The 26,476-nt window shown below is 51.2% G+C and overlaps 3 protein-coding genes across 16 annotated transcripts; 1 reads left to right on the plus strand and 2 right to left on the minus strand.

Annotated features, from left to right (window-relative positions):
* Positions 1-28: 28 nt before the first annotated feature.
* Cd63 (Cd63 molecule) lies at positions 29-15,428 on the plus strand. Of its 5 annotated transcripts, none has more exons than XM_008765024.3 (8): positions 63-204; positions 13,125-13,201; positions 14,020-14,208; positions 14,346-14,420; positions 14,512-14,607; positions 14,719-14,859; positions 15,036-15,119; positions 15,278-15,428. In XM_008765024.3, the coding sequence occupies exons 1-8, from the start codon at positions 144-146 to the stop codon at positions 15,341-15,343; spliced, it is 789 nt and encodes a 262-aa protein (XP_008763246.1). In that variant the 5' UTR covers positions 63-143; the 3' UTR covers positions 15,344-15,428. The 5 variants fall into 5 exon arrangements, with proteins under 5 accessions (XP_063119178.1, XP_008763246.1, XP_063119179.1 ...); NM_017125.3 differs by lacking the exon at positions 63-204 and adding an exon at positions 12,635-12,683 and having other exon boundaries at positions 15,278-15,426; XM_008765025.4 differs by lacking the exon at positions 63-204 and adding an exon at positions 12,833-12,929.
* Positions 2,611-22,327, minus strand: Rdh5 (retinol dehydrogenase 5). Of its 8 annotated transcripts, none has more exons than XM_063264019.1 (8): positions 21,717-22,327; positions 20,691-21,016; positions 20,305-20,563; positions 16,694-16,857; positions 11,812-16,508; positions 11,588-11,680; positions 9,502-9,596; positions 2,611-4,458 (listed from the first exon to the last, which is right to left on the minus strand). In XM_063264019.1, the coding sequence occupies exons 2-5, from the start codon at positions 20,998-21,000 to the stop codon at positions 16,285-16,287; spliced, it is 957 nt and encodes a 318-aa protein (XP_063120089.1). In that variant the 5' UTR covers positions 21,001-21,016; positions 21,717-22,327; the 3' UTR covers positions 2,611-4,458; positions 9,502-9,596; positions 11,588-11,680; positions 11,812-16,284. The 8 variants fall into 8 exon arrangements, with proteins under 8 accessions (XP_063120089.1, XP_063120088.1, XP_063120087.1 ...); XM_063264018.1 differs by having other exon boundaries at positions 20,691-21,019; XM_063264017.1 differs by having other exon boundaries at positions 20,691-21,030.
* A 148-nt stretch (positions 22,328-22,475) lies between these two features.
* Bloc1s1 (biogenesis of lysosomal organelles complex-1, subunit 1) lies at positions 22,476-26,105 on the minus strand. 3 transcript variants are annotated; one of them, XM_063263093.1, is made up of 4 exons: positions 25,870-25,999; positions 25,182-25,254; positions 23,146-23,278; positions 22,476-22,670 (listed from the first exon to the last, which is right to left on the minus strand). In XM_063263093.1, exons 3-4 carry the CDS (start codon positions 23,260-23,262, stop codon positions 22,560-22,562), a joined length of 228 nt encoding a protein of 75 aa, XP_063119163.1. In that variant the 5' UTR covers positions 23,263-23,278; positions 25,182-25,254; positions 25,870-25,999; the 3' UTR covers positions 22,476-22,559. The 3 variants fall into 3 exon arrangements, with proteins under 3 accessions (XP_063119163.1, XP_063119162.1, NP_001099411.2); NM_001105941.2 differs by having other exon boundaries at positions 22,477-22,670; positions 25,938-26,085; XM_063263092.1 differs by lacking the exon at positions 25,182-25,254 and having other exon boundaries at positions 25,938-26,105.
* Positions 26,106-26,476: the final 371 nt, after the last annotated feature.

Genomic DNA, 26,476 nt, shown 5'->3' on the forward strand with positions numbered 1-26,476 from the left:
AACTGCCTTCCAGCTAGGGGTGCCCCTTTCCTAGGTTACCCGAGCAACCTCCATACCCGCCTTCTTCCAGTCCTGACTGGTTCATAGCAAATGCGGGCAGGGTCTTGAGGTCGGTGTTTAGGTTTGAAGGTGGTGAACCGGAGATGAGGAGAAAGCAAGTACCAAGGCGAGGGAACCGGCAGAGGGACAGAAATGAGTTCTCAGGTATGTGGTCTGTTAACAGCTTTAGAAGCAAGAACTTCTGTTCCTGGGGAGTCTGTCGCCAGTGTTCGAGGCCAAGGCGCAGGGGTGCTGCTACGGGGAGGGGGTGTCCTCTAGCATCCCTCCCGGCCTTGTACATGAGAGCTGGGTTCTTGGGAAAAGCTACTTTTTTTTTTTTTGCCTCCTTTGAGAGAATTTCCTCAATCCTCCCATCCAAAGTGCCTCCCAAGCCTGACCCCAGTTAGCTTCTAAGATTAGGCGACGTCGGGTCACAGTGGTATGATAGTACACAGGGTTCCCTAATCCTAACTCCCTTTTTGGCCTTATTTCTGGGGTTAGTGGCTTTGTTCCTCCGTATTTAGGGGGCTTTCTTGGGTCGGGTGAGGAGGGATGGATGGGATGGTTGAATTGTAGTAGCGGGAGAGGGCCTCCTTGAAGACGCACCTCCCTTCCCTCTTGCCCTGCTACTATGTGCCTCTCTAAGGGTGTGGGGCAGCTTTTCCTGCCTGGGGTGGTGTGTTGGAGGAGTGGACCCTTCCAAGTCCTCTGCCCACAAACCCTGCAGTCCCCGAGAGGACCTCACTGTGTAATTATTGTTCCTTCCTGGATCATGTTCTCCATACCCTATACTTATCTTGCCTGGGTCCCTTGGCAGCACTCTAACTTCTTTAGCATCTCTCTGAGAAGCTGGGGGCTGGGAGAAGGGATCCATAGAATTTGTGTTTGGGGCTATAGTGGAGGTCATGGAGGTATAGAACAATTTGGACACTAAGAATCGTTAAGGATTATTACTTCCTTTGCTGCCCCCTCCCCTGCACATTCCCCACCTCCAGAAGAACCTTCTCTGGATTTCCAATCGATTTCCCCTAACTGTCTTCAGAAATGTCAGCCCTCCAAAGCTCCTCTCCAGAGCCTTGCAATCCTAACTTCAGGGCCTTCTGAATGGAGCCTTCCAGCTGGAGATGCCATATTCCTGGCAAAGGAGGGGGTCTGAGCTCAGTGTTTATTCTTCCAGAGACACCAAAATGCTGGCAGATGGGCTGATCTAGGTGCTGACAAAGTATGATCTGAGCTATTAGAGGAGAGGGAAGCTGGTAAGAGGGTAGCTGGAGGCAGAATTCCAAGAAAATCCAATCTCAGAGAGAAGTCAGGAGAGCACATGGCTGTAAAGATCAAAGTGGTTGGTCAGGAGAGAGAGAGAGAGAGAGAGAGAGAGAGAGAGAGAGAGAGAGAGAGAGAGAGAGAGAGAAAGAGAGAGAGAGAGAGAGAGAGAGAGAGAGAGAGAGTGCATATGTGTGTGAGTGTGCGAGTGCATGTGTGTATGTGCGTGTGTAGGTGTGTAGGGTATGAAGAGGACCAGAGTGTCTGCCTTGGTGTCAGCAGTATTCCCTGCCCATCCTCACCCTGAGACGTCTCATTGTTGGCTCTCTCACTGCAGTTCTGCACCTGTGCAAGGAACCTGACCGTCTTGAGCCCAGCATTTAGTACCTCCTGTAAAGCCCTCACTCTTTGGCAACCACCTTAGAGTTGTTTGTTTCTGAAACAGGATCTCACTCTGTAGCCCTTGCTGGCCTAGAACTTGGTAGGTAGATAAGGCTTGAACTCACAGACATCTCTCTTTTTTTTTTTTTTTTTTTTTTTTTTTTTTGGTTCTTTTTTTTTCGGAGCTGGGGACCGAACCCAGGGCCTTGCACTTCCTAGGTAAGCGCTCTACCACTGAGCTAAATCCCCAACCCCCACAGACATCTCTTGATGATTATCTCATAAGTATTGGGATTAAAGGTATGTGCTGTCATGCCTAGCACATCTTAGGGACTTTGATATTCTCTTGCACCCACTGCCCTGTGCTAGGCAGCCCCCAGGATCCAGGCCCTCTCTTCATTATAGACATTACCACATTGTAGTTTTGTCTGTGTCTGCAGGCTGCAACTCTCTTTACTTCTTTTAAAACAGGTTTATTTGTTTTTATTTTGTGTTTATAAGTATCTTTCCTGGGTTGGGGATTTAGCTCAGTGGTAGAGCGCTTGCCTAGCAAGCGCAAGGCCCTGGGTTCAGTCCCCAGCTCCGGAAAAAAAAAAAAAGTATCTTTCCTGAATGTATGTATGTGCACCACATGGGTGCCTTGTGTCCAGAGAGGCAGAAGAGGAAACTGGATCCCTTAGAGTTATAGCTAGAGTTGAGTCACCATATGGATGCTGGGAAGAGAACCCTGGTCCTCTAGAAGAGCAGCCAGTGATAGCTGAACTGTCTCTCCTGCCCTGCCTGTGAGCACCATGTCCTACCCATCTCCATACGGCCAGGACTAGGCTCATACATGGGTGGCGTGAGTTCTTCCTGTGCCCTGGCCTAGTGTTCTTGGCTTCCAGACCCACGGACTAAACATTTAAAAGTAACCAACACACACTTAGCTTTGCTTCTGTCTTATTTATTAAATGCTCATCTATGTCCTGTCTCAGGAGGAAGAGGAAGGTGCCCATGGAAGGCAGAAAAGGGTGTCAGATCCTCTGGAGCTGGAATGACAGTTGTGAGCCATCTGGTGTAGGACTGCACATCGGTCCTCTGGGAGAGCAGTGAATTCTTTTAACCATTGAGCCACCTTTCCAGCCCACCAGTGCAAAGTTATTTTATTTTTTAATAACTAATATTAATTAATTAATTAATTAAGTTTTTGAGACAGGGTTTCTCTGTGTAGTTCTGGCTGTTCTAGAACTCACTCTGTAGACCAGGTCTCAAACTCACAGAGATCCCCCTGCCTTGGCCCCTGGAGTGCTGGGATCAAAGGCTTGCGCCACCACTGCTCAGCAAGCAGAGGTATCTTAGTTCCCAGAAGTCTAAAGACAATTCGTCCCAGCACTGGGGAGGGAGACAGAGAAGGGCAGATGTCCAAGAGTGAGGCCAGCCTGGTCTACATAGTGACTTCTAGGACAGCCTGAGCTATATATTGAGACCCTGTCTCGAAAACAAAAACAAAACCAACCCCTCTCCCCCAAACAAAACAGTAATATGGCGAAGCCTTTATTTTATTTCTGAGACAGTCTCAAGTAGCCCAAGCTGGCCTCAGACTTTTATGATGACCACTAAATTCTCATCCTCTCTCTTCCGCACCCTAACTCTGGGATCGCAGCCACGTGCCACCATGCCCAGTTTATACAGGGCCATGGGTTGAACTTGGACCTTCACGCATGACTGGGCAAGCCCTGTGGTAGCTGACCCTCATGTCTGCCCCCCCTAACTTCGTCACTAATGCTGGAGCCTGAACACTGGGCCATGTGCATACTGGATAACCACTTCCCGCTGACCTGTGAGAAGTCCTAAGGGACTCCATCTTAAGGGAGCAAAGACAGTGGCCTGCATTCCCTTCCTGACCCTCAGAACTGTGAGGGGGAAGGGAAACTGTTCTCCTGCCAACATCCTCAGCAAGAGTTCCACCAAGGTCATATCGCTTGTGAGCTGACAGAACACACTCTCACACGGGCTGGTGTCTGTCTGCCTTGGGGTGCTTCCTGCTGGGGACAGACACTGTGCTCTGACTTTTACCCACAGGAGTGACCAGCTTCATCTGTCCGCGCCTCCGGTTCCTCACAGTGAGGACAGCGGGGCTTGGGCAATGCATCCTCTTTGGTAATACAGCCATTTAGACTTGCCAGTGAAACAGTGGGGCCAGTCACAATTGGCTTTCTCAGTGACAGGAGATTCCCCTCAGTGTCTCCAGACTCTACCCACCAGCAGGGCAGAACCGTGCTCCCAGTGTGGGTGTGCTCCGCTCAGCGAAGCATTCAGCACTAGGGCAAGGCCAGGTCTGTGCCACACTGCCCGGGGAGCCTCTTTCCCCAGTTTTGATCTAAGCCTGTAGTCTGTCTCTTATTATTCAAGGGGGGGGGGCTTTGAGACTCAAAACTCAACACAGGATTGGGTGTGAAATGAAAACTTAAAAAAAAAACAAACAAAAACAAAACTAAACTAAAAAACAAAACAAAACAAAACAAAAAACCCAAAAAAACCCCTTGAGTTTGGGCTAGCATTCTTCCTACCCTCTGTAGTGGGTAGCCTTAGCACTGATGTGCTTGCCCATGGTTTCCTCCCACAAGCTTCCTTTGCTCCACCCTCCGTTTTACCTTCGCTTCCTGTGCTGTGCTTCTAGTCTTGGAAGACAGCAGAGTGGGGCCCTGGCTTTACTTCATGTGAAGGAATAGGGGTCCCTTCCCAGTTCGTCTTTTATGGCCCAGTGCCAGACACTGCAGTAGCTCAGAGGTCTATCTGGAAGACAAGTTATTAGAGCTGATGCTGGGGGCTCTGAAGGGACAAGTCTGAGGTCAGACCCCATCCTCACTCAGAGCCCCCACCCCCACCCCCGCACTCCCCCCCTCGCTCTGCCTTGAAGTGATGACTTTCCAGGTTGTAGATGATTGCTACGACTGGCAAAGTACACAGAAAATAAATTCTACCATTTCTTTATTTCTTTATTATTTATATTTGAGACAGGGTTTCTCTGTGTAGCTCTGACTGTTCTGGAACTCTCTCTGTAGATCAGGCTGTCCCTAAACTCTCAGAGACCTGCCTGCCTCTGCTGGGATTAGAGGTGAGCGCCACCAAGCTAGACAAGTTAGTCTTTCTCCTGCTTCTGCTGTGGGTCATAGATTAGTTGGCTTCTGAGGTTGTGGCCAATTCTGCCTCCACCTTCCGCCTTGCCGTAGGAGTGCTGGGGTTGTCGGTGCTTGTCACTGAGCATGACTTTGTTATCTCTAGACAGGTCTCTCAGTATAGCTTTGACTGTTTTGAAACTCACACTGTAGCCCGGGATGGTCTCAAACTCACGGAGATCTGCTTGTTCAGCCTCCTGAATGCTGGGACTAAAGGTGTATACTTAATACTGCCTGTCAAAAATGACTTTTTAAAAAAAGATTTATGTATGTATGTATGTATGTATGTATGTATGTATGTATGTGTGTATGTATGTATGTGTGTGTATGTGTGTATGTATGTATGTATGTGTGTGTATGTATGTGTGTGTATGTGTGTGTATGTGTGTATGTATGTGTGTGTGTATGTGTGTATGTATGTGTGTGTATGTGTGTATGTATGTGTGTGTGTATGTGTGTATGTATGTATGTATGTGTGTGTGTATGTATGTATGTATGTATGTATGTATGTGTGTGTATGTGTGTATGTATGTATGTATGTGAGTACACTGTCACTGTCTTCAGACCCAGAAGAGGGCATCAGATCCCATTACAGATGGTTGTGAGCCACCATGTGGTTGCTGGGAATTGAACTCAGGACCTCTGGAAGAGCAGTCAGTGCCCTTAACCGCTGAGCCATGCCTCTAGCCCAAGAACAACTTTTCAAACTGAGTTTTTGTGCTGGAATTCAAGTCACCAGTCTCCTGTATCAAGGTTCTTACCTGCTGAGCCATCTGTCTGGCTCATTTGAAGTAATTTTAAGATAGAGTTAAGTGGCTGTGAAGTAATTCATATTTCACAACCACTACCATCTCTGATCTCCAGAGTTAGGAAAAATTGATTTTATGTATATAGATGTGTCCTGAGTGTGTGCATCTGTACTGTGTGTGGGGTGTGTGTAACGCCCTGGGAATTCAGAAGAGGGTTTAGATCCTCGGGACTGGGATTACAGATGATCGTGAGCTTTCCTCTGGGTGCCGGGAAGCAAGCCTGGGTTCACTTAAGAGCAGCCAGTGAGCTTAACTGCTGAGCCGTCTCTTTAGCCCCAGCCTTCCGTCTGTAAGCGCACTTCCCCTTCCCCTTTCCCCGCACCAAGTGTGTCACCATGCCATCACCATACCATCAAATTCTGTAGGAGTTTTACTCAGGAGTGGGTAGTCTGACTAACCTGTCCTCCTCTTCCAATCTACACAGGTTTCTTCTCTAGGACTCCCTGGCTTACTCCAGTTTTCCCAACCTCTCCCAGCACTGTGTGTCTGCTGCAGCTTGCCCTGGCCCTCCCTCCCTTTGACATCCCTGGGGATGGTGGTGGTAACCCTCCTCACCCGCAGGCCCTTAATGGCCAAGTCAGTTCTCTCCTACTCTTTCAGTTAGGTCTACTTCTTCTGTTGCTTCTGGACTCCAGCACAGCACTCCCGACACAGTGCAGGACACCACGCCAGCTGAACTGGGCCCTCAACACTACTTAGGACTTGTGACTCTTGCTGGTCTGTAAGCTTCCCTTTCCCCTCCCCTTTCTTATTTTCTTTTACAGGTCTCCAGTGAATGGAGAAAAAGCATGGGCTTTAGAGTTTCACATCTCCGATTCTTCCCACTGTCTTGTGCTTCCTACCTTGGGTGCCTGTCTCCTTTCTTGAGTGATGCTCCCATCCTCTCTCTTGTGAACGATCTGGGTTTACATTTTAAGACAGGCAGGGTGGGGCTGGAGAGATGGCTCAGTGCTGCTCTTCCAGAGGTCCTAAGTTCAATTCCCAGCAACCACATGGTGGCTCACAACCATCTGTAATGGGATCCGATGCCATCTTCTGGTGTCTGAAGACAGGTACAGTGTGCTCACATACATATATAAATAAATCTTTAAAAAAAAGAAAAGGCAGGCAGGGTGTGACATTCACCTTTAGTCCCAGCACTCAAGAGTATTCGAGGCCAGTGTGGTCCACATAGTGAGTTTCAGGACAGTCAGAACTACATAGAGAGATCTTGTCTAAGAAAAAAAAAAGTAAGCAAACAAAGTATCTCTAAGCCAGTCCTAACTGGCTCTGGGAATGCTACTCTACACTGTCAGGCCAGTTTCCTTATCTGTAGGGCAGAAGAGAGGCCAGCAGGTGAGGGCAATTGCCTTTAGGCCTGAAGACTTTCAATCCCTAACCTCCACAGTGTAAATTGACCAGGCAGGAGGAGGAATTGACCGCCAGTGAACTAAGGAAGGATCTTAGCACATTGCCTGGCACAGTGCGGAGGCCCAGTTCTGCCATATCCTCTGGTTTAGCCCCCTTCACCGGCTACTTTGTTTCCTTTTGCTTTGTTGTGTGCATAAGGGGGTGGAGGCACATGGAGCACTTTACTGACCAAGCTACCTCCCCAGCCCACACCCAGGTGTTCTTCAAACATAAAGGCCCCCAGAGGCTCTGCGTTTTTTTTCTTCCTTGAATTAACTAATTAATTCTTAAGAATCAGGGTCGACATGTTGAACTACTGGACTCAGGTGATTCTCCTGCTTTGGCTTTCTGAGTAGCACCGAATACCAGGTTTTATGGCTGGCACATCTCTCCTGACTTCCATATGGCTAGCTTCTGGTAGGGTGTAGCCACCTGGACCAATGCCAGTCTTGGGCTTCCTACTTTAGGTGACTCTCTCCTCCCTTTCTGGGTGATGCCTCGTCCTCTCTCTTGTGGACGACAGCTGTCATCCCAGTGTCTTCCAGGTGTCCAGACGTTCAGCCACTTAGTGTGGGACCCACTCTCCAGGATTGAACACCTTCTCAGTCGCTGTAGCCCCTTCCTTCCCACCACCCTTGCTGGTGGAGCAGTGTAGTCTTCCAGACCTCATCATTCTGCTTCTCATCATCTTTTGCTTCATTCATTGCCTCAAAGAATTCCAAACACATTATAGGCAAGACATGGCACCCTTTGGTATTCTCTGGTCTGCACCTTGAAAGAGCACAGGAAATTTTCCTGCTTTATCACTTTCAAAGCTAGCAAACTTATTTTGTTTTATTTTTTGCGTGGATAGAGATGGAATCTAGGACTGAACGTAATAAACAATTGTTCCCTCTCTGAGATCCCCTCCTCCAAGCCTAATGAACTGTTGTCATGTGTGTCTAATTCTGCCCCCCAACCATGAAGCGGAGAGGAGAGTTTGCCCTTAGCCAAAGGGTACCTTGGGGAACACTGAGGAATCCACTCCTTCCCTGAGAGCTCTTGTGGCCCTCCAGAAGTCTCTGCCTCCCAGTGTGGATAGAATGTGGATCTGCCTTCTCCCTTTCTCTCCTGGCTGCCTGGTGCCCAGTACAGTCCTGGCACCTAGCGACAACACAGTAAGAGAACTCATGAATACTCTTTTCTTTGGTATCTTGGCCTCTCATCCATATGCTGCCATGATAAAGGAAAGCCGGGTCCACTCTGGTGCGTTCTGCTCAGTACATAGTTCAGGAAACTGCTCCTTAGCTCAGATGGTTACTGTGTCTTTGCATTTTCGTTTACAGGGGATTTACATTGTGTGGAAAGTGAGGTAAGCTCTTAGTGTGTGGAGCAGATGGTGCACTAAATAATGTGTATTTATTGGCAGGAGCACACCTGTGGGCTTTTGTTTTTGTTTTTACCTCGAAACAGGGTCTCTCTGTGTAGCACTTGTTGATTTGGAACTCACTCTGTAGACCAGGCTGGCCTGGAACTCAGAGGTCCTCCTGCCGCTGCCTCCTGAGTGCTGGGATTAAAGGTGTGCACGATGTTGGGTTGCAGATCAGGAACAAGTGGCCCGAGGTGCATATTTTTTTTAAAGATTTATTTATTTATTTTATGTATGTGAGTACACTGTGACTTCAGACACACCAGAAGGGGGCATCAGATCCCATTACAGATGGGTGTGAGCCACCATGTGGTTGCTGGGATTCACTCAGGACCTCTGAAGAGCAGTCAGTGCTCTTAACCGATGAGCCATCTCTCCAGCCCCCGAGGTGCATATTTAATATAGACCTGGCCTTCACATTCTCCCAGCACCGCCCAGTCCCTACCTACCTGTTATAGGCCATGCCCGCCCTCTACGCGGAACTTTCCACCCAGGGGCTGGGCTTCCTCTCACCTATCCCTGGTTCTTCCCTATATAATCCAAACACTCTCTCTCTCTCTCTCTCTCTCTCTCTCTCTCTCTCTCTCTCTCTCTCTCTCTCTCTCTCTCTCTTCCTCCCACCCTCCCTCCCTCTCCGTTTGCGTTTTGCGTTTTCTTCCCCTTCTCCTCCGTCTCTCCTTCCGGTGTGGTCAGTGAACTCACCCAAGAGCTGCCCCCATAAACCGGGCTTGAGCTGTCCCGTTTCCTTGGCAGAGGATATCACATGACGTTTCCATACGTGAATATTTACCCCGTTATTCCTTCTCTTATTCATCCCCTGCTCTCTCCCCTCCCACATCGCTAAAAATAATTCTCTGTTTACTTTCATGTCCTTCTAAAAGGCCGTTCCAGAGTCCCCATGTGAGAGAAAACATGTGATGTCTGTCTCTATGACCACAGCGACCTCGGGCTCCGTCCGTTTTCATGCACTTACCTCTCTCTGGGTGTGTGATGTTTGTCTATGTGTGTGAGGTTAGGGGAGGATGTTAGGTGGCCGGCTTTATCATTTTTTTACCTTGTTCCCTTGAGACTGAACTTGGAGCTAGACTGAGGCCAGCAAGTCCCCGTGGTTCTGTCTCTTAACGGTGCGGGACGCTTGTGGAGATATACCTGGTTTTTTAAAATTTAATTTAATTTAATTTATTTTTTTTTTGCTGTTTTGTATTTTGGAATATTTATTTGAATTACTTTTCTTTCTTTCTTTTTTTTTTACAATCCAGCCATTGCCCCCCTCCCTGTCCCCAGTCCCGCAGTTCCTCATCCCATTCCTCCCCCCCACCCCCCATCTCTGAGAGGATGTTCCCCACCACAATTTTATTTTTTTGCTTAATCACTTTACATCCTGCTCACTGGCCCCCTCCTGGTCACCCCTCCCACAATCCTTGCCCTATCCCCTCTCCCCTTCTCTGAGAGGGTGGGGACCCCCCTGGGTATCCTACCACCCACACACCTGATTTTTTTTGTGTGTGTGGGTGCTTGGATCAGAACTCAAGTCCTTATGTTTGTGCAAGTGCTTTTACCTACTGAATGATCTTTCCAGCCCCTAGGATACGTAATTTTAAGACTGTGTGTGTGTGTGTGTGTGTGTGTGTGTGTGTGTGTGTTTTGCCTGCATGTATATATGTGTACTATACGTCTGTCTAATGTCTGAGAAGGCAGAAAATGGCACCATATCCACTGGAACTGAGTTACAGAGGTTATAGGCCACATATGTATTCTGGGAATTGAAGTCAGGTCCTCTGTAAGAGCAAGTGTTCTAAACAACTGAGCCATCTATCTCTCCAGCCCTTTCTTCTCCTCCTCTCCCTCCTCCTCTTCCTTCTCCTCTCCCTCCTCTGCCTCCTCCTCTTCCTCTCCCTCTTCCTCTCCCTCCTCCTTTTGAGACAGGGTCCTAGTGTGTAGCCCAGACTGGCCTGTGAAGTCATGATCATTCTGCTTAGCCTGAGTACAGAAATAAACAGATGCCATCAGGCCAAGGTTCTTCATTCATTTGGTACTGATTTATTATTTGATTATTTACTCATATTTGGAGACAAGGACTCATTCCTTAGATTAGCCTCAAACTCCTTTGGTAGCCAAGGATGATCTTGAATCCTTAAGACGTATGCCTCTACATCATGAGTTCAGGAGTTGTAGTGCCTGGTTTACGAGGTGCTAAAAATACAAGTATGTCTGCATAGTAAGCAAACACTTTACCAACTGAGCTACATCCTCAGCTCGGATAGATAGATTGATTGATTGATTGATTTTGAGATAGGGTGTCACTTTGTAGCCCAGGCTGGCCTTGAACTTGAAATGACTAAGTGACCCCTCCTGCTTTAGTCTCCAAGTGCTAGAATTACAGGTGTTACCCACTGATTTTGTTGTTTTGTTTGGGTTGAGACAAGGTGTCGTTGTGTAGTCCAGGATGGCCTGTAACCTTGCCATCCTGCCTTCACATCCATAGTGCTGGGAACAACAGGCCTCACCACTGTGCCTAGACTTCTTTGTAGTCTGGGAACTGAGCTGGGTCCCTGTTCATGCTGGATGCTCTACCACAGAGCTGCATGCATTTCTAGTTGTCATTTTGAACTATAGTTTCACTAGCACAGGGTATACAGCTTGGTAGAGCGCTTGCCTAGTAGGCACGGAATCCTGGGTTTGATGCCAGAACTGCATGAACCAGATGTGCTTGTGCACACCGGTGATGCCAGCACTTGTGGAGGCAGGATGATCATCAGTTCAAGGTCAGCCTCCGATACACAGGGAGTTTCAGGCCAGCCTGGACTACATAAGACCCTGATTCCAAAGAGATAGGGAGATAGGTGTGTGTGTGTGTGTGTGTGTATGTGTGTGTGTGTGTGTGTGTGTGTGTGTGTGTTGTCTCACTAAACTGTCCAGAATGGCTTTGAATTTCTGATTCTCTTGTGTCGGGAGTGGTGTTAATGGCCGTTAGTCTCTGGAGGCTGAGGCAGGCAGATTTCTGAGTTTGAGGCCAGCCTGATCTACAGATAGAGTCCCAGGACAGCCGGGGCTACACATAAAGCCCTTTCTCAAAAAACAAACAAACAAACAAACAAACAAACAAACAACCAAAAAAGATACCAGCGTACTGGGATTACCTGCGCACCACCAGCTGGCTTTTGTTCCTATGGCTTCTTTGTGTACACTCCTTTCCTTTCAGTTCAGTAAGCAACTCGAGGCAGAAGGAGCTGCTGCGAAAAGGACAAAGTTCAGGCTAGGAGTGTTAACGCTAGTCTTATGAGAATTTTTTTTTTAACAACAGTTCCTTCTGCGAACCACCAGCGGCACAAGGGAGGGAGGTATTTCTAGCCACTGCCTTTACCTGGTTTTGCCATCTCTGATGAAAAGAGGAATAAGGCGAGGAAGTCCATGTTATTGCCTTGCCAGCATTAGCGTCTTTTCTCGCATCTCCACTAACCACTGGTTAATCCAGGAGCAAGGGAACTAAGGCTTTGTTAATCTTTCCCCAGAAGGAGGGCCCAGGCTCTGACGTGTTATAATTGACGCATGAAACGGTTCTAGACAAGGGCTTCCTCCCTCCGGTTTTCTCAGCTCAGGAGTTCTAGAAAATAGAGAAGCTGGGGTCATAAAACCCTAGTCCAGAACGTTGGGAGACTCCTAAGACGTGAAGCTAGGGGCTTTCTGAAAGTGTTTATTCTGACTTCACCCAATGCCACCCAACCCACACCTTCTGCGGGCTCGGGGATTGGGGGCAGGGGCTTGAACAAGGACGGAGAGGGAGGTGCGTGGTTGGTTCTCTGTGGGTTGAGGTCTGCAGAAGAGCATTTTGACACTTTGCCTCAGTTCTGTCTTTGGGCAACTCCCGGCCGCCCTGCGTCCTCTGGGCTCCGGACTCGCCTACTCCCGAACCAGAGAGAACCAGACGGTGCTGGGTTGGAGAGGGCTCCGGGAACCCTGAGGTCCGGCTCCTGGCTCGAGGCTTCCGGGCAGCGGCCACGTGGCCTGTCCAGGCGGGGGGCTCACCTCCCCTGCTAGCCCGGGTGACTCAGGCCGCAGCTGTTCCCGCGTCACATGAGAGAGGGAGGGAGGGAGGGAGGAAGGCGGCCACCCTGCGGGGGTGGGGGCGGCCGGAGCCGGGGCGGGGCCGTGCGGCAGGCGGGGCGCGGGCAGGGGGCACAGGAGACGGCTGCTGAGCCGCGGTAGGAGAGCATCAAGAAGCGTCGGGGAGCGCAGGTGAGGCCCGGGTTAACGCGGGCCCGGGGACTCCGGGGACGCCCGTGGGGACAACTTTGCCTCGAAGTTCGCGGGGCGCCACCCGTGCGGCCCTCGAAGGGAGGCTCGCGCCCGGGGGGCTGGCGAGTGTCCTGGATCGCGGCCTGTAGGGGTCGGGATTCCGCGCTGGGCGGCGACCGGCGGGGGTCCACCCGGAGTCCGGCTGCGCCCTCCGTGCGTCCCGGGATCCCGAGGCACCATTCCCTGGTGCGCGCCCCCACCCCAGTCCGGCCGCGGAGCGGGAGGGCAGGGAGGGCGCGGAGACGTGGATCTGACTGCGGGTTTCTGGGTGGGAGGGCCCCGATGGGGGCCGCGCAGGGAAGGCTGCGAAGGCCGGCGGGGAGCTGCGGATCCGGCGGCCCCTCGGCCTGCTCTAATCCTTGCGCTCTCTTGCGGCCCCAGGCCCAGCAGCCATGGCGGTGGAAGGAGGAATGAAGTGTGTCAAGTTTTTGCTCTACGTTCTCCTACTGGCCTTTTGCGTGAGTAGTGCGGGGAGGGCGACGGGGCGCGCGGGCGGGGTGCCGGTGAGTCTTGGAGCGGGAGCCGTGAGGAACGAGGGACCCAGAAATGAAGGCAGCTGGAGGCCAGATGTGGAAGCAAAGCTGGAGAAAAGGCCAAAGGCAGAATGTGTCCGTGTCCGTCACCCCTCCCCCGCCCCCCCCCCCCCCGCCGCTTTCCTCTGAGGAAAGTTTGGACCGAGAATTGCCACCCTAGATGCGGAGCACCCCTAACCAACCCCCTCCTGGCCCTTCCTGTCTGGTGACCCAACCATTTGTGATATGGGGTGGTGGGGCAACCTGCCAACGGTCTGATGGTATCGCCAAGGGGCTGCCTCCACTCCTCACCCTGTTGATTCATCTCCATTCTCTCAGCCCTCTCATTTACTTGGGAGAAGGAATGGCTCCAACCCTCCTTCATTTGCTCCTGCCTGGAGAAACTGTTGTTTGTTCAGAAAGGGGCCATCTTACCCCCTCTTCTTCCTCCCCGGCCTGGCTGGCCCTAGGACCTGAGTCACTGGAGTGAGGGAGTAGTTCTGGGAGAGACCCGAGCTAGGAGTCAATAGAACAAAACGCACGTCCTGGGCTGAAGAGCTGTTTAGAGGCAGGCATGACACCTCCTGATTCCCTTCTCCTTATGTGTCTCAAACAACTTCCCAGCCTTCCTTGTGGGGCAAGGACGGGCGAACCTTCTCTATAGCCAGTGTTTCCTGGAGGTGTAAGAATCCATTTTCTGGCTGGGGGTCGGGTGTGAGGGCTGAGGACTGAGGAGCTGACCCAACCCTCACCTTTTCCCTCAGGCCTGCGCAGTGGGATTGATTGCCATTGGCGTAGCAGTTCAGGTTGTCTTGAAGCAGGCCATTACCCACGAGACTACTGCTGGCTCGCTGTTGCCTGTGGTCATCATTGCAGTGGGTGCCTTCCTCTTCCTGGTGGCCTTTGTGGGCTGCTGTGGGGCCTGCAAAGAGAACTACTGTCTCATGATTACAGTGAGTGGGGTGTGGGAACTCCTGGGACTACCAGAAGGTATTCTGTGGTGAGGTGGGTGGATGAAGGAATTGACTGGGCCAGAGCAAGCCCTTTAAATCCAGACTTCAGACTCAACTCCTGTCCTGTCCTCCTGCAGTTTGCCATCTTCCTGTCTCTTATCATGCTCGTGGAGGTGGCGGTGGCCATTGCTGGCTATGTGTTTAGAGACCAGGTAAGCAGGGAACAAGAGGAACCTGTCTCAGGATGCTCTGGGAATCTGGGGCCTGAAGTCTGTTCTCAACAACACACTCCTCTACTCTTAGGTGAAGTCAGAGTTTAGTAAGAGCTTCCAGAAGCAGATGCAGAATTACCTTACAGACAACAAAACGGCCACCATTTTGGACAAATTGCAGAAGGAAGTGAGTGGGATGGCTGGGAAGAGGGTGAGGCGGGATGGAAGATTCTCATCTCTGAATTAGAATGGAGGTTCCACAGTTTAGCGACTTTCCCTCCCATCCCTCCTCCGTCAGAATAAATGCTGTGGAGCCTCTAACTACACAGACTGGGAGCGCATCCCCGGTATGGCCAAGGACAGGGTCCCCGATTCTTGCTGCATCAACATCACTGTGGGCTGTGGAAACGATTTCAAGGAATCCACCATCCATACCCAGGTAGGGAGAAGACATCACACGAGGGAAACTTGGGGAATGTTTCAGGAGGCAGGAGATGCTATCAGGATCAGAGTTGGGGATAGGGGTTGGGAGGATAGGAGAAAGGGGCCGAGGGAGGGAAGGAAGGAGGTAGGTAGACGCTTCTGTTAGTAGTCATGCCCGCCTTTTCTCTTCAGGGCTGCGTGGAAACTATAGCGGCATGGCTGAGGAAGAACGTACTGCTGGTGGCTGGAGCAGCCCTGGGCATTGCTTTTGTGGAGGTGAGGAATGCTGTGGGTTGTGGGAGGGCGGGCCTGGATCAGCTCAGGGCATCTGGGGAACAGGAGGCACTCACTGGCCTGGGAACAGTGGCTGTTGAGTGGGTTTGGGGAAACTTGCCCTGTCTTCTTCCCACCCTCATTTCTATCCTTCCTTTCAGGTCCTGGGCATTATCTTCTCCTGCTGTCTGGTGAAGAGTATCCGGAGTGGCTACGAAGTAATGTAGGGTGGGGGCGTGTCTGAGCTCGTCTGTCTTTTCATGGAGTGGACTCTCCAGGTTTTCAATTAAACGGATTATTTTTTCAGACCTAGAGAAGGAGATGGTCTCAGTTTGTCTTAGAGTGATGGATGGCCCCTTCCTTTTCCTTCTCCCTGCCTCTGCCTGAGAATAGGCAGGCATATTTGGGGGGTGGGGTGGGAAAAGGATTATTTATTTGAGGGTGGAAGAGGTGGGGAGTCCGGAGGAGGTTGTGACTGAGTGTCCCTGTGCCCCTCGGTTTGTGTTGCCTTCAAACTGTTTCCGCAGCACCCATGAGGACAGCTCCTGCATGAGTCGCAGGGGAGCTCCACAAAGGTCCTCCTGGGTAGAGCCTGGACAACTCTCTGCTTTGAGGCCCAGTGAAGTCCTCCCTGAGCCCTCAAGGAGAGTGTTTAAGTTGCTTGAGGCCTGTGTGGCAGTGTCCCCGATTTTTGCCTTAGATAACAGGGGAGTTTAGGTATTTCTGTCATGGAAGCCACCCAATACGGCAATTTCCGCCACTTTCCCTTCTATCCCCAAGAAAATTAGACAATGGTGTTCCTGGTGCAAACACAATTCTTACTACTCTGCCGAGAAAGTGCCCTCTGGTGGCCATCTCTCCAAGTGCAGCTCCAAAAAGCATGTGTAGTTGCAAGGTAGCTCCTCACAGCACCCAGTGTACAGTAGAAGCTTTGCAGGCATTAAAGAGGCCGGTGGGTTTGCTTCCTCCGCTGCTTAGGGATCTCAGGTACTCAAGTCTTGTCAGGCCCCACGGGCACCTTCATTTCTGTACGCCTGCTTTTCGATTTAAAGCGATATACGTATTTATTTACTGAGAGCCTAGTTTGTGTCAGAAGCCAGCCAGCGCGGATAGAGACAGAAGGAGATGCCTTGTCCTCCGAAACCAGCCTCTTGCTGTAAAGCTGGAGTCAGTAGATTGACTGGGCAGGCCGGGGAAGGACCCAGGCGAGCACAGCATCCACCACCCTGGCTGGAAGGTAGGAGGCAGGCAGCCAGAGAAGCTTGGCATCCCAGCCTGGGCTGTACCGTGTTCGGGGATGGCGGGCAGTCAGGGCATGCTCCAGGCAGCTTGTCACCTTCGTTAGGTCTGGGTCACAGATTAGGTTCATGATGCGGCGCTGCACTTGAAGATCTGTAGCTTGGAAGATGCCGTAGTCAGCGTTCATGCTCACACTGCCTCTCCTCCATCCCATGCTAGATCCTTGGGCTGGTTGCCAGGATCAGGAAGTGACTGCCTGCCCTTTTCCTCCCTTCCAGGTCTGACCTTTCTGACCCTCTTTTTCCCATCACGCACCCAATATGGGTCCAGCTACTCACAAGTAGTGAGGAAGGCTTCTCCGTAGTGGGCCTGTGTAGCTGGAGGTAGCCGGGCCCAACAAGCCTTCAGGGTGTTCTCCAGACTCTCCAGGTTGGTCACTGGGGTTCGGAAGAAGCCAGGCTCCACAATGGAGACTTGTACTCCAAATGGAGCCATGTCCCGCCTGGAGGGTGGGCAGAGAGGTTCCTGTGTTTTTTTTTTTTTTTTTTTTTTTTTTGGTTCTTTTTTTTTCGGAGCTGGGGACCGAACCCAGGGCCTTGCGCTTCCTAGGCAAGCGCTCTACTACTGAGCTGAATCCCCAACCCAGTTCCTGTGTTTTAACCTAGGTTTCTAGGAGTGTGGAACCCAAGATGGGAAGGTGTCACAGGTAGGGACGTGTGTCCTTACAGGAAAGGCTATTGCTGGTTAGCCTGGGATGGGAACACAGGAGTTTTTTGTTTTTACTTCGTGAGGATGAAACCCAGGGTCTGTGTATGGTAGGTAAGCAACTGAACCACGTCAATACCAGCCCAGGGTGAGGTGTCGTTGAGCATGTTGTCCTTGTACTTTCTTTTTAAAAGAAGATTTGGTTGTTTACATGTGTATGACTGCACGGGTTTTTATGTACCATTATTGGTCAGAAGCCATTAATGAAGTTACAGGCTATTGTGAACCACCTTGTAGGTGCTGGAAACCAAATCTGGGTCCCCTGCAAGAGCAGTAATCATTCATCCTGAGTCATCGCTCTGGACCCTTGATTTTGTTTTCTGAGACAGGGTCTCATGCAGGCCAGGATACCTTGAACTCTTGGTAACTTCTGTCCCTACCTCCCATATATTGAGATAACGTGTGTATCATTATGTTAGTCTGCCTGCTTCTCTCTCTCCCCTCCTAGTTTCTCTGCATAGCCATGGCTGTCCTGGAATTCACTTTGTAGACTAGGCTGGCCTCAAACTTAAGAGATCTGCCTGCCTCCTCCTCCCAGGAGTGTGCCACCATGTGCCACCACACCCGGCTTCTCTCTTTTAAGTCTTTATTTTATGAGACACGGTTTCACTATGTAATTTAGGCCAATCTTGAAATGTTCTTTTACTTAAAAAAAATTGTATTTTCTTTATGTCTGTGTGTGCCCCTGGCCATTGTGTGGATGTCAGAGACAACTTGGTTCTCTCCTACCAAGTATGTCCACTGAATTCAGGATGTCAGGCTGGAAGCAAATGCTCTTAACTGCTTAGCCATTTTGCTGGTTCTTGTGTGGCCTGAACTTGCTGTGTGGTAGAAGCTGGCCTTGAAAGGGGTAAGTACTGGTGTGCGACCGCCATGCTTACAAGATCTTGTTGCTTGGAGTGTGTGTGTGTGTGAGAATGTGTGTGTGTGTGAGAGAGAGAGAGAGAGAGAGAGAGAGAGAGAGAGACATGATCTTGTTATGTAGCCAGGCTGGCCTCAATTTGTGTAGTTTTGGGATCACCGGTGGTTGACACTATGCACATGCCCTCTCTTGTGTATTTTACTCTGTGGTCTAATGGCTAGCAAGCTTTACTCGGTGGTGGTGCTCAAGCCTAAAACCTCATGCTGCTAAAGTGGCCCAGATTAACTTAGAACTCCGGATGCTCGTGCCTTAGCCACCTGTTCCCTTTCTTCTTCTGAAAGACTTGTGTAAATGTGTACAAGTGTGAGTGTGTGCACATGTGCATGAAGACCAGAAGAGGGCATTGTGTTGCCTGGGTGTGGGTCCTCATGATTACACACTGAGCAGTCTCCTTACCTACCCTGTCCCCTACTTTTTCTTCTTCTTCTTCTTTTTTTTTCAATTATTTATGTGAGCACACTGTCACACTCTTCAGACACAATAGAAAAGAGCATCAGATCCCATTACAGATGGTTGTGAGCCACCATGTGGCTGGGAATTGAACTCAGGACCTCTGGAAGAGCAATCAGTGCTCTTAACTGCTGAGCCATTTCTCCAGCCCTACTTTTTTTAAATAGTAAATTTTAAGGTACTGCAGACCAGACAAAATGAATTATTTTTGTTTTGAGACAGGGTTTCACCAGGTAACCCTGGCTGGACCAGAACTTACTATGTTCTGGAACTCACAGAACTACTCCTGGCTGTGCCCCAAGTGCTGGGACTAAAGGTGTGTGCCACAATGCCTGGCAAAATTAATGTACTTGTTTTGATTGTTGCTTTGAGATAGGGTTTCTCTTTGTGACAGCCTGGGCTGTCCTGGAACTCACTATGTAGACCAGGCTGGTCTCGAATTCACAGAGATCTGCCTGCCTCTGTCTCCCGAGTGCTGTGATTAAAGGCCTGTGAATGTGCTAGTATAACCATTTACAATGTAATTATTTAAATGTGTTGAAACCATTATTAGCCTGAAGGCAGCTGAGCCCATCTGGTTGGTAACTGCAGTCTGCCAGTTCTTGATCTAGGGGCCCCATTTTATATCTCCTGAAATAAAAGATTGAGTCTTGAGTACTAGGATGAGGGACGAGCTTGGTGTCCGCTGGAAGATGATGTGGTGGGCAGAGTGGGCCTGGCATGGGTAAAGCTGTATCCCACGATGCTGACTGGAAGATAAAAAGGGGGAAGAAGCCAAAGGACACTCGGAGATTACCTGTCCAGTAAGGCGATGAAGGCAGCCTTCCTCACTGGCTGGGCTCCACTAGACCCACCTGGGCTTTTCCCCAGATTCAGAGTCTAGTGCCCCTCGCAGTGTCCTCTTTAGCTCCTTTGTGATCTCACCAGCTTTGGCAAGTCCTCAATGTAGGCATATGTCTGTGATCCCAGTGCTCTGAGTGGGAGCTAGTGTAGGCTACATAGTGACCATGTTTCATAAGAGAAGAAAGAGGGGCAGAGCTGACCCGGTGGCATGTCTCGATGCTCCTCTCAAGTAGCCCTATAGTAATATTATTTATATAGAATGGCTGAGAATGAAAAATATTAGGTTTTCTACTATAAATGGTAATATACAGTCCTGGCGAGATGATTCATAGAAGGTTTCTTGCCATCAACCCATCACCTCAGGAGGGTACAGACTCCCATAAGTTTACTTCAGCATGTGCTATGGCCCATGCGTTCATGAATATGTGTACACACAGCACATACGGATATGTGGATGTGTAAGTAAGTACCTGTTAATGCCACTAAACATGAACGACAGGCTTCCCCAACATCTAAGCACTGCCAGGTCCTTCCACACGGCTCACTTTACTCTGAACCCCCATGAGGCAAGTCTCACTCTGATTTAACAGATTTGGGAGAAAAACAAACCAACAAAACCAAAACACCTGAGAAGTAACTTAGTTGGGTGTGTGGTAGCTCAGTAGGCTGAGGCAGGAGGATTGCCCAGTATTCCAGGCCAGCCAGGACTAGAATGTAACCCAGGCTGGTTCCAGGGCAGTCAGGGTGACACAGTGACACTTACCTCAAAAACTAAAGGCATGCACACATGCACACACATTCACAAAGTTTGTATGAGATAAAACTTGGGGTTTCACCTCCAGCCCTGTCTGCTTTTCCATTTCTCCTGTGTTGTTCTGCTCCTTGTCTTCTAGCCTGTGTCGATAACTGATGTATCTGAGTAAGATCCCTGCCCCTCTCCAGGCTAAGCCTGGAGCTGTGCACCCTCACCTCAGGCTGTCAGAGAAGGCCTCCAGGCCAAACTTGGAGACACAGTAGCCCCCGCCATTGGCTGCTATTCGGCCCAAGACACTGGTGATGTTGACCACCCGCCCCCTGGCCTGTTGTAGCAGGGGCAGCAGGGCAAGGGTGACCCCAATGGGGCCCAGTGTGTTCACATTCAGCACTCTCTGGAAATCATCCTGTGTCAGCCATGGTGTGGGCCCGATGATACCAGCTACACCAGCGTTATTCACCAGACCAAAGAGCCCTGTGGGAAGATGACAGACACCGAGAGGGCGTTTGGGGAGGACTTGAACCCTGCTCCTTCCTCACAGCCTCAGTGAGTCCCGGGACTGCTGTACAGACCAGGTTCCTGGGGGCTCCACTACACTTACCAGTTTCTCCAACACGTGTCTTCACCCACTTGGCAACTTGCTGGACATTCTGGGGATCAGTGATATCCAGCAGTGTTGTGTGGAGGCGGGAGGAGGCCATCTGTTGTAGGTCTTCTGCCCCAGAGGGGGTCAGGCAGCCGGCCAGCACTTGGAAGCCCTTCTGGTCAAGTTGCAGTGCCAGAAGGCGCCCAAAGCCCGAGTCACAGCCGGTGATGAAGATGACAGCGTCTCGGGCCGGCAGGCTCTGCCGGTCTCTGAGCAACCACAGTACTGCCCACAGCAAGGCACCCAGAAGCAGAGGCAGCCACATGGTGGGATGAGATGCCCTGCTGAGGGAGGCCTAGGCTGGGCAGGAAAACTTGTCATTTCCTCTACCCCTTTAGCCTTGGCACTAACGTTTACTTTTTTTTTTTTTTTTTTTTTTGTTCTTTTTTTCGGAGCTGGGGACTGAACCCAGGACCTTGCGCTTCCTAGGTAAGCGCTCTACCACTGAGCTAAATCCCCAGCCCGGCACTAACGTTTACTTAGCTGGAAACGTCTGGTCTGAGCAGACAAACCAGGAAACTGTATGCTTGGCAGAGGATTGGCAAGCTAAGGCTTATTGTGCAAAACAGGTGTGGGCAAGCACTAACTTTGTAGCTAACGAAGTAAACCTGAGCTGGTCCTGTGGGCAGACTTATTACTATGTGAGAGCAGAGGGACCTGGATCACCATCCTCCTACTAAACCAGGAACATCAAAAGCCCCTAAATGCATCCTCGCCTTGCTTTTGGAACCAAGAGTCCCCATTTCAGTCCTGGTAGCCTCAAAACTACTGTGTGAGGCTGGACATCTTCAGTCTATCTTGGAACCTGTTTTCTCATATAGTAAGCTGGGCTACAATACCCACCAGGCCCATCTTGGTGTTGTGGAGATCAAGGGGATGACATGCGAAGGCAATGTTTGTAGCCTAAAGCCTGAAGGACCACTATATATTGCCATCCTTAGCTAGTGTTTCCATAGCATCCCCGTTCCCGCCACCACTTACCTCTGGGGAAAGCTGGCAGGCAGCACAGTGTGTGAAGCTGTAGCCTTCTCAGTCTGCCTAAGAGACTTTGCTCCTAGACTTCCCAGGATCCCACACTAGCTACAGCTAAGGCCAAAGTCTGGAGTGGGTGGACTCTTGCTGTGGGCAAGGAGTGTCTGTTTGGGGGATGGCAGTGAGGAGGAGGAGCTAAGCAGCTGAGGCCCGCCTGGCTGAGCTTAGGGTTTGGCAGAGGGCAGTTCTGCCCAGGCTCCCCCTCCCCCCAGCCCCCTAGGCTGTCTTTCTCAGCCTGGGCTCCTGACCATCTATGCCACTGTCTCCTAGGATGTGGGAGCTGCCAAGGATGGCAGCTGCTCCTCTCTGTGGGTGGCCCTGGATCTGTCATTTTCCTTCCTTCTCAGCCCCAAAGTGCCCCCAAGAGTTAAGCTCCCATCCGGCCCAGACTCATGACACTGCTTAGCAGCGGCCTGGAAGGGCACATGAGCACGTGGTGGAGCCGAGAGCCAGGGCTGAGGACGCACGAGGTCTGCTTCCTGCCTTAAATCTGCTCTGCAGGAAACTGAGTTCTGGAAGTTTCGAGCAGAGGCCACTCAGCTCTGGGCAGGCATGCGGAAAGTTACTTTCTGCTCACCCAAAGGAACCCGCACTAGGCACAAGAAAGAGTAGAGGTACCCACCACCAAAGGGCACTCGCCCCACAGGGAGACCACCTCAGATTTCCCACTGCCTTATGGGCGCCAGGGACTCCTTCAAACACACCACATAGAATGGAAGCTTGAGTTTTTATTCATGGCTTGCCAGTCTCCCTCCTGTCCAGGAGGGTGAGGTGAGAGGGGTGGGTTTTAGTCTAGGACGGTGCAGACTGCAGCTGCCCTTTGTAGACGTACTCCAGCGCTGTGGCAATGGTGCGCATGTCCAGTTCGATGCTCCGAGCCCAGTTCTCCACATCCCCGATTTCCTGGGAGAGGGGAGAAGAGATTGAGGGCAGGAATCAGGGTAGGTAGACTTTCCCTCGCAGCTGAGGTGGCTTACTTAGACCCACCACCTGTTGTTCTGTCTGTCTGCCTTCCTTTTGAGATGAGTTACTACAGTGTTGCTCAGATTGGCTTCAACTCCTGGGCTTACGCTGTCTCCTGCCTCAGCCTCCAGACTAGCTGGTGGTACTGGTCCGTGCAGCACACTCGGGGTTTTCTGAGTACTTTTATTTCGTAGTGCGAGGGGTTGGACCCAGACATGTACTAGGGCCCTAAGCATGTCACCAAGCTATATCCTGAGATCTGGACTTTTTTCTTTCTAGCTTTTCTGAGACCACAGCCATAGAAGGAGTATCTGGGACCGCCCCCACTTGCTCATTAACCCTAAGTCTGGGATATTTATGGCTGGAGACGGCCAACGGCGTCCAGTTAAAGGCAGTGATGTGCTGAGTTGCCCACCTTAAGTGCCTGGTTGAAGTTTTCCACCATGCCAATCCACTGGCCGGTCTGCTTGGCAAACTGGGCAGCCTGGACCTGCAGGGTCTTCACCTCATGGTCCAGCTTTCTCTGGTTCATGTAGGCCTGGGCCACACTGAGGATTGGAGGAGGGTATGTCAGCTCATCCAACCCTTACGGCCTATTACAGTGGTGGGAGATCAGTCGGGAGGGAGGGCCGGGAAGCCTTGGGACTCTGGCTTTTTTTGATGTGGAAAGCCAAGTTGGGAGCTGACTAGAAACACACCATTTCCTACCCTCTCAAGAAGTTTCTGCAGCTGAGGCGGGGCAGGGAAGGTTAACCTGGGGGAATCTCCCTGAGGAAGAAGCTGGGAGGGAAAGGGAAGCGTGGGAAAATTCAGCAGCAGGGACACATCTGGCAGTGATTTGAAGCCTAGGGAGCTCTGCAAGAAGTTGCAAAGGAAATCAGGCCCCTCCCTGAATCTGGGACGGGATGGGAGAGTACAACCCTCCACCCCCCAAGGAACCCTGGGTCAGTGAGCCTATCCCAAGAGATTTTCTTGGCTTTTCCCAGCCCCCTTTTTGAGACAGGGTCTTATGTAGCCCAGGATGACCCCAAACTCACTATGTGGATGAAGCTGGCCTTGATCTAATCCTCCTGCCCCTACAGTCCAAGTGCTGGGATTACAGGCATATAGGCATTCACCATCACACCCAACTCTCCCGTCCGTCCACCCACCCACACAGCCAGTGCTAACGCTTCTTCCCAGCTAATCAAGATGCTGGCTGTGGTAAGCATCACTGCAACGAGGCTGCTGCTCCATCCTCCACCCGTGCCCTTTCATTTCCCCCTCTATGTAATCAGTGTTCCCTCTCTTGCTAGCAGATGACCTTTTTATTCCCTATTCCAAAGCTCTAGGTCAGTGAGGAGACACCACATCCGGTGCCATCACCCACTGGAATGTGTGGGGGCAGGGGAGGCAAAGGGCTGGGGGGAGGGGGGGTTCAAGAAAGTGGGCAGGGCACCTGACAAGGGTTGAGACAAACTAAGCCTTTGTTTCATTTTCTGTAGAATAAGAGCTGTGGGTAGCAACACAAAACCCTTTCTAATCTGGATTTGGCTGAGCTGCCCTCTGAGCTTCGAATGTGGGGTGGCATCTAGCAAGTAAACAGAAAGAGAGAAGTCTGGCCAGCCTCACAAATGTAGCAAGGGACGGACGTGCCAGTGTGGGAACACCAGAGAAGAGAGCTGTCCAGAAACAAAGGACACCAGAGGCCCCAACCACAGCCATTCTTTCCCCTAATCTCCCCTCAAGATGAGTAATGGAGATGACCCCAACCCCTGCATGAGTCCCTGGGATGACTCAGCCTCTGGATTTGCAACCAAGCCTGCCTGTCACTCGCCCCGAGCGGAAGGCATAGTATATGACTCCTTTCTTCCCATAGACAGACTATCGGATCGCCATCTCAGCACTCTTATGAGTCATGCAGGGCCAGGAAACCTTCCCAAGTCTTTGGATACCACTGGTCTTCTCACTGAGGGCTGAGATTGAGGGTGGGGTCTCTGGAGACCCAGAAGGAAAGGAAAAGCCAGCCTGGTTTTGTCATAGCTCTTGGCTTAGGCTCTTCATCACTTCTACCAGTTGTGCCATCTTGTTCCTGCTGTTTGTTCCGCAGGCTTGCCAAGCAGTAGGAGGTGAAGAAGGAAAGAGGATATGTGGTGAGAGAGGTGGTCCTTCCCTCCCACCCAAGTGACAGCTGGACGTAAATGGGCGAGCCAGGTTGGCCAGATGGCATCAAGTTGTGCCAGGGAAGTCAGTGTGGGGAGGGGAATTCTGACTGTTTTCCCAACCACTGCAGCTGTCGCCCCCATCAGCATTAGAATGTCAAAGCTGCCTCAAGTCTCTGTAAGGTTACATTAGCGGGCGGGGACAGGCCAGGGAAAGTACTGGGGCACCCGGATCCTTCTGAAGGATGGCCCAGACCCTGTCTAACCAGGGTGGATGGAGGAAACTGGAGTTGAGGGAAGAGGTTCATACCCCACGTTGAGGTGATCCACCAACGCTTCGGTCAGGCAGGTGGCTGCAGTGATAGCCTCTCGCCTCCTCTTCTCTGGGGAAGGGGAAAAGGGATTGGAGCAGACTTCGTATTTGAAAGGTGGTGCTAATGGGTCCTCATGCACTTAATGCTATTCTGGAAACTGCCAACTAATGTCAGACCACTTAAAAGAACCTCCCATATATAAACAAAACAAAACAAAACAAACCCCTTTATTTAGGAGGCAAGGAAACTGGCACCCAGGGAAGGGAAGGGACCCCATCAGGTATGCCCAGGACTCTCCCCAGACACCCTTTCTCCAGTACTTGGGGCAAGGGATTGGCAACTCGAGGATTCCCAGTCTAGGCCTGAGGAAACACACGCTTCATCTCCTTAGCTGTGTGGCAGACTCACTGGAACCCAGCCACTCACTGGGCGGACCCCAATTCCGCCCACTTCCGGGTTGAGAAGCTGTCTGGGCCAATTGGCAACGCGTGTTACGAGCTAGGGGCGGGGCTCAGACGCCGCCTGGGCGGGATTGAGGGAGGTACCGAGGGGACCCGAGCGGTGCCAAGGGAACCAGGGCGGGTTGGCAAAGGGACGGAGTTTCCAGAAGTGCCTCCCCCAATTCCGTGCCCCGCACTCGGGCCGCCCGCTAGCCGGCGCCCTCCCCTTGATCTGGGTGGTTACCCGAGGTCCAGGCTTCCGGAAGAAGCTAGGCCGCGGCCGGGAGCGGCCGACCGGACACTTGAGCTCACCCTGCAGCTCCTTCCGTTCGTTCTGCTTTGCCTGGTGTTCTTTGAGCAGGCGGGACAGCATGGTCGAGTCTGGCTCGGTGCGGGCACCGCGGGCCCCTCCCTAAAGCTGCGGGAGCCGGACCTTGCCTTGGCTCGCTTGCTCCGAACGGAATCACGTGATTGCGGCGTCACGTGACGCTGGGGCCTGCCTCTCCTTTTGGCGTTGGGTGGTTGGTATTGAGGAGCTAAAGGGGCGAAGTGTAGGGTTGGTTGGTGGGTGAGCTGTTCTCTAATGGGACTCAGCTTTCGGAGTTGGAAACTCTTTTCGTATTTAGTCTTGCTGAAGAGTCAGTTTTCACATGCTCTGGGTGTCAGGTTTTGAGAGGATTGGTGTCCTCGTGCTGCCCACTACAATCCTTTTACTGGGGTAGCGGAAGCTCTCGGAGCTCATTGACATTCTTTTCCTTCCCTCACCTTACCTCCTGGCAGTGCGGGCCGGTTCTCAGTGGATTCCCAGCTTCCTCTCCCTAGAAGAGAATGCTTTCTCTTCTTTCCTAGCC

The sequence above is a fragment of the Rattus norvegicus genome, chromosome 7 (genome assembly GCF_036323735.1).
Source record: "Rattus norvegicus strain BN/NHsdMcwi chromosome 7, GRCr8, whole genome shotgun sequence".
Lineage (NCBI taxonomy): Eukaryota > Metazoa > Chordata > Mammalia > Rodentia > Muridae > Rattus > Rattus norvegicus.

What these genes read in the sequence shown, in the direction of transcription:
- Bloc1s1 (NM_001105941.2), bottom strand. Translation starts at nt 25,998, where the DNA reads ATGCTGTCCCGCCTGCTCAAAGAACACCAGGCAAAGCAGAACGAACGG. An exon ending in CGAACGGAAGGAGCTGCAGG is followed by an intron (nt 25,255 to 25,937) that starts GTGAGCTCAAGT and finishes CCCCTTCCCCAG; the next exon opens with AGAAGAGGAGGCGAGAGGCT. An exon ending in GTGGATCACCTCAACGTGGG is followed by an intron (nt 23,279 to 25,181) that starts GTATGAACCTCT and finishes TCCAATCCTCAG; the next exon opens with TGTGGCCCAGGCCTACATGA.
- Cd63 (XM_063263108.1), top strand. Translation starts at nt 144, where the DNA reads ATGAGGAGAAAGCAAGTACCAAGGCGAGGGAACCGGCAGAGGGACAGA. An exon ending in GGACAGAAATGAGTTCTCAG is followed by an intron (nt 205 to 13,124) that starts GTATGTGGTCTG and finishes TTGCGGCCCCAG; the next exon opens with GCCCAGCAGCCATGGCGGTG. An exon ending in AATCCACCATCCATACCCAG is followed by an intron (nt 14,860 to 15,035) that starts GTAGGGAGAAGA and finishes TTTTCTCTTCAG; the next exon opens with GGCTGCGTGGAAACTATAGC.
- Rdh5 (XM_063264019.1), bottom strand. Translation starts at nt 21,000, where the DNA reads ATGTGGCTGCCTCTGCTTCTGGGTGCCTTGCTGTGGGCAGTACTGTGG. An exon ending in GACACGTGTTGGAGAAACTG is followed by an intron (nt 20,564 to 20,690) that starts GTAAGTGTAGTG and finishes ATCTTCCCACAG; the next exon opens with GGCTCTTTGGTCTGGTGAAT. An exon ending in GCCTTCTCTGACAGCCTGAG is followed by an intron (nt 16,858 to 20,304) that starts GTGAGGGTGCAC and finishes CCCACCCTCCAG; the next exon opens with GCGGGACATGGCTCCATTTG.